Raw genomic sequence first — 5,567 nt, 5'->3', positions numbered from 1 at the left:
CCGAGCCTGGCTCTTTTTTTTTTTTTGAGTTGGAGCTTCACTGTCACCCAGACTGGAGTGCAGTGGCATATTCACAGCCACCACAGCCTCGACCTGCTGGGCTCAGGCAATCCTTCTGCCTCAGCTTCCCAAGTAGCCAGGACTACGGGTGTGTGCTACCACACCTGCTAATTTTTTAATTTATTGTAGAGACGAGCTCTCGTCAAGTTGTCCAGGCTGGTCTTGAACCCCTGAGCTCAGGCAATCCTCTCACCTCGGCCTCCCAAAGTTCTGGGATTACAGAATTGAGCCACTGCACCCAGCCAAAACCATGTTCTTATAAAACTTTATTTACAACGACAGGTGATGGGCTAGGTTTGGCCTACAGGCTGTAGTCTGCCCACCTTGGTTTAGCAAATCACACATCGGCCTGCAAGGTTAGTGCATGGGTTTGACTCTCTTGCCCACATGTGTGCTGCCTCCTTTGGGTGCGGGACAGGACTGAGGTGCGTGGAGTAGATACTGCCCATTGAAGAGGTAAGTGAAGAAAACCTAGAAAGCACAGTGGAAGCTACGTACCCAACCCTTCTTACCATTCAGATAGTGTTGAAACCAAGGCATCGTCACCCAGGCAGAACGGAGCTTTCCTAGCTTAGCTCGAAGGCGAAGTGTGACCTTGAAATCCATCTGGAAGCCCTTGGAGAGGCCAGCCGCAGTGAAGTCACACTTGGTTGCCGCGATCTGGGTACAGTTCACTCCTACAGACTTAACATCCACATTTGACCACTCGCTGTCCGTGCTGAAAGAAAAACAGGATTTTAATTCATGAAATCTCTCCTCTTCATGCTTAACAGTTTCCCCAGAGCTGATATGTATTTACTTTTTTTTTTTTTTTTTGAGGGAAAAGGGTTTTATTCTGATACTCAGCCTGGAGTACAGTAGCACGATCATGGTTAAATGCAGCCTCCAAATCCTGGGCTCAAGTGATTCTCCTGCCTCCGTCTCCTGAGTAGCTGGAACTACAGGTGCATGCCACCATACCTGGCTAACTTTTTTTTTTTTTTGAGTTAGATTCTGTCTTTGTTGCCCAGGCTGGAGTCCAGTGGCATGCTCACAGCCACCCCAGCGTCAGCCTGCTGAGCTCAGGCGATCCTTCCACCTCAGCCTTCTAAGTAGCTGGAACTACAGGCACGTGCCACTGTGCCTGGCTAAGTTGTTCAGGCTGGTCTCCCAAAGTGCTGGGATTACAGGAATGAGCCACTGCACCTAGCGGGTGATCTCTTTTTAAGCTATACAGTCACTTAAAGACACCTTAACACCCGCCCCCTGCCCCCTCAACCCTGCCAGGCTTCCAGAGCAACATGAAGGGCCTTCCTCAGATGCAGTGCAGGGCCTGCTTTCTGCCACCCCAGCCACTTCTTAGTCTCACTCTGTAACCCAGGCTGGAGTGCAGTGGCAAGCTCACAGCCACCATAGCCTTGACCTGCTAGTCTCAGGCGATTCTTCTGCTTCAGCCTTCCAAGAAGCTGAAACTACAGGTGTAAGCCACCATGCCTGGCTAATTTTTTTTTTGAGTTGGAGTCTCACTCCGTCGCCCAGACTGGAGTGCAGTGGCCGCTTCCGGCCACCGCAGCCTCGACCTGCTGGGCTCCAGTGATCCTTTCGCCTCAGCCTTCTGAGTAGCCAGAACTACAGGCGTGTGCTACCACACCCAGCTGATTTTTTGATTTATTGTAGAGATGAGGTCTCGCCAAGTTGCCCAGGCGGGTCTCGAACCCACCGGTTCAGGCAATCCACTCACCTCAGGCTCCCAAAGCGCTGGGATTACAGGCTGAGCCACCGAGCCTGGCTACCTGGCTAATTTTTTAAAAATTTATTATAGAGACGAGGTCTCGCCAAGCTGTCCAGCTGGTCTCAAATGCCAGGACTCAGACAACCTTCCTGCCTCCACCTCCCAAAGTGCTGGGATTACAGGCGTAAGCCACTGCGCCTGGCCCACCCTGGGCACTTTCATGGCTCAATCTGTCCCTAGGACTCAAGCAGTCTGTCCAGCCTCTGCTAGGTCACTTCCAAAAACATTAAGTAAGCTCATCTCCTTTGACCCAGTAAGCCCTCTTCTAGAAATGCATGAAAATAAGCAAGAAGACTCATGTACGAGGATGTACGTGTTACAGTCACTAGCTGGCAACTATCTATGCCCGTGAATGGGGAAAACTTAAACACAGCATGTGTGATGCTACATATAATAAACCATACAAGGCCGGGTGTGGTGGCTCATGCCTATAATTCCAGCACTTTGAGAGGCCAAGGTCAGAGGATTGCCTGAGTCCACGGGTTCCAGACCAGCCCAGACAACTTGGCAAGACCTCATCTCTACAATAAATAAAAAAATTAGCTGGGCATGGTGGCGCGTGCCTGTAGTTCCAGCTACTTGGAAGGCTGAGGCGGAAGGACCTGAGCCCAGCAGGTTGAGGCTGCGGTGGCCATGAGCATGCCACTGCACTCCAGTCTGGGCACAGAGTGAGACTCTGACTCAAAAAGAAAAAAAGGGCTGGGCTCAGTGGCTCAGCCTGTAATCCCAGCACTTTGGGAGGCCAAGGCAAGTGGATTGCCTGAGTCCGTGGGTTTGAGACCAGCCCAGGCAACTTGGCGAGACCTCATCTCTATAATAAATCAAAAATTAGCCAGGCATAGTAGTGTGTGCCTGACATTCTGGCTACTTGGAAGGCTGAGGCAGAAGGATCGCTGGAGCCCAGTAGGTTGATGCTGGGGTGGCCATGAGTGTGCCATTGCACTCCAGCCTGAGTGACAGAGTAAGATGCCAACTGAAAAAAACCAAAAAACCATACAAAACAATGATCACACAGAAATAATTATATGAAAAAAATGCTCACATGCTTAACTATTAAGTTAAAATTTTAAAAAAGGGAAATAAAACCTCAAAATGTAGACTGGGTGTGGTGGCTTGTCTGTAATTCCAATACTTTGGGAGTAGAGATGGGAGGATTGCCTGAGACCAGGAGTTTGAGACCAGCTTTGGTAATATAGAGAGAACTTATCTTTACAAAAAATATAAAATATTAGCCAGTTGTGGTGGTGTGCGCCTATAGTCCCAGTTATTCTGAAGGCTGAGGGGCAAGGTTCACTGGAGCCCGAGAGTTGGAGGCTGTGGTGAACTAGTAATCACGCTACTGCACTCCAACCACTCTAGCCTGGGCAACAGAGTGAGATCCCAACTCAAAAAAAAAAAAGGGTGACCCAGTTTTGTTTCTTGATTCAATTTTATTTGTTTTATACATAAACTTTTTTTTTTTGAGTTGGAGTCTCACTCTGTCACCCAGGCTGGAGTGCAGTGGCACACTCACAGCTATCACTGCTACAACCTGCTGGGCTCAGGCGATCCTTCTGCCTCAGCCTTCCAAATAGCTGGAACTACAGGCACGTATCACCATGCCTGGCTAATTTTTTGAAATTATTTATTGTAGAGACAAGGTCTCGCCAAGTTGCCCAGGCTAGTCTCAAACCCCTGGACTCAGGCAATCATCTCACCTCGGCCTCCCAAAGTGCTGGGATTACAGGCATGAGCCACTGCACCCAGCCTACACACACACATTTTCAAACAAATGCACTTATTTAGGAAAAAAGTCTAGAGATAAATACACTAAAATAAGAATAGTAATTATTCTTGGAGTATAGAACAATAGATTATTTTAATTTGAGGCTTTTTATGTTTCTGGGTTTGCTACATTTTCTATAAAGAACATGGACTGCTATCCAAATCAGAAAAAAAAAAGAAAATTTAAAAAATATTTTCCGCTGGGCGTTGTCAGCTCACACCTGTAATTCCAGCACTTTGGGAAGCCGAGGTGAGAGGATTGCCTGAGTCCAGGGGTTTGGGACCAGCCTGGGCAAAGATCTCGTCTCTAAAATAAATAAAAAAATTAGCCAGACGTGGTAGCACGTGCCCATAGTTCTAGCTACTTGGAAGGTTGAGGCAGAAGGATTGCCTGAGTCTAGCAGGTTGAGGCTGTGGTAGCTGTGAGTGTGCCACTGCACTCCAGCCTGGGCAACAGAGTGAAAATCTGATTAAAAAAATAATAAATAATAAATAAATAAATTCTTGCACAAAGTGCTCCATGTAATTTTGGATTTGCTACTGTGACTATCAAGAAAATAAAGGCACTTTCGTTTATAATCATAATCATGCTTTACCATAGAGAAACAGGATGGACATTTAAGTCCCACAAGCCTCAAAATTGATTTAAAAAGACCCCAACACATTCAAATATCTAAAAATAAGCTGGGTGCAGCAGTTTATGCCTGTAATCACAGCACTTTGGGAGTTGGAGGCGAGTGAATTGCCTGAGCCCGGGGGTTTGAGACCAGTCTGGGCAATTTGGTGAGACTTGAGATTTGAGTCGGAGTCTCACTCTGTCACCTAGGCTAGAGTACAGTGGCACAAACATGGTCATCACAGCCTTGACCTCTTAGGCTCAGGCTCTCCTCAGCCTCCTGAGTAGCCGGAACTACAGGTGTGTGCCACTATGATGGGCTAATATTTTTGATTTATTGTAGAGACAAGGTCTTGTACCCCTTGGCTCAGACAATCCTCACTTCTGCCTCCCAAAGTTCTGAGATTACAGGAGTGAGCCATCACGCCTGGCTAATTAAAAAAATTTTTTTTGTGGCGACAAGGTCTCGCTATGTTGCCTGGGCTAGTCGTGAACTCCTGGGCTTAAGCAATCCTCCTGTCTTGACCTCAGGAGTGCTGGAATTATAGGTGTGAGCCACTGCACCCAATCTCTGTCAAAGGTTTTTTTTACAAAAAAATTCAATACAGTTTTTTCTAATTATTTAGAGGCAACTTCTCTGTCAACCCACAAACATAGTTCCCTGTTCAAGGCTGAGGAATGCTAAGCCTAGAAGTCGTTATCAAGGCTAAGTCAACACATCAGTGTGATGTATCTCACTGAGAGCTTCTTGTTTAGCCCTGGGGTGTTATGTTGACCGAATGCTGAGTGTAAGGCCAACTTCATGGCCCATGACCTGTGCAGTCACACCAGGAAACTGGGTTTGATGCTCTGCAGTCGCCATCTTAACATTCTTAAACTTTTTGAACAAGCAGCCCCACGTTTTCATTTTGCATGGGGCCCTGCGAACAGTGTAGCCAGTTCTAGTCACTGCTCCATTTATCACAGATGATTTGATGTTGGTAATTGATCATCACTGGGGGAATTTACCAGAGGCAGGAGGTGCTGGGATTGCAGGCATGAGCCAACATGCCAGCCTTTGTGGGAGAATTTAAAGTTGAAATTAGGCCGGGCTCAGTGGCTCAGTCTGTAATCCCAGCACTTTGGGAGGCCGAGGTGAGTGGATTGCCTAAGCCTGCAGGTTCAAGACCCGCCTGGGCAACTTGGCAAGACCTCATCTTTACCATAAATCAAAAATTAGCCGGGCGTGGTAGCGCGTACCTGTAGTGCCAGCTACTTGGAAGGCTGAGGCAGAAGGATCGCCAGAGCCCAGTAGGGTGAGGCTGCGGTGGCCGGGAGCGGCCACTGTACTCCAGTCTGGGCGACAGAGTGAGACTC

At 47.8% G+C, this 5,567-nt stretch overlaps 1 protein-coding gene across 1 annotated transcript in view; it reads right to left on the bottom strand.

Annotated features, from left to right (window-relative positions):
* Positions 1-5,567, bottom strand: part of IFNGR2 (interferon gamma receptor 2) — a 28,782-nt gene that overhangs the window by 16,091 nt on the left and 7,124 nt on the right. Inside the window, exon 3 of the mRNA XM_021717045.1 lies at positions 573-778. Within this exon, the coding sequence (XP_021572720.1) occupies positions 573-778 (206 nt within the window). The remainder of the gene's footprint in view (positions 1-572; positions 779-5,567) is intronic.

Source organism: Carlito syrichta, unplaced genomic scaffold (assembly GCF_000164805.1).
Source record: "Carlito syrichta isolate Samal-C Ts95f unplaced genomic scaffold, Tarsius_syrichta-2.0.1 Scaffold309198, whole genome shotgun sequence".
Lineage (NCBI taxonomy): Eukaryota > Metazoa > Chordata > Mammalia > Primates > Tarsiidae > Carlito > Carlito syrichta.
Note: the sequence above shows the minus strand (reverse complement) of the source record. Positions and strands in the feature narration are given on the sequence as shown.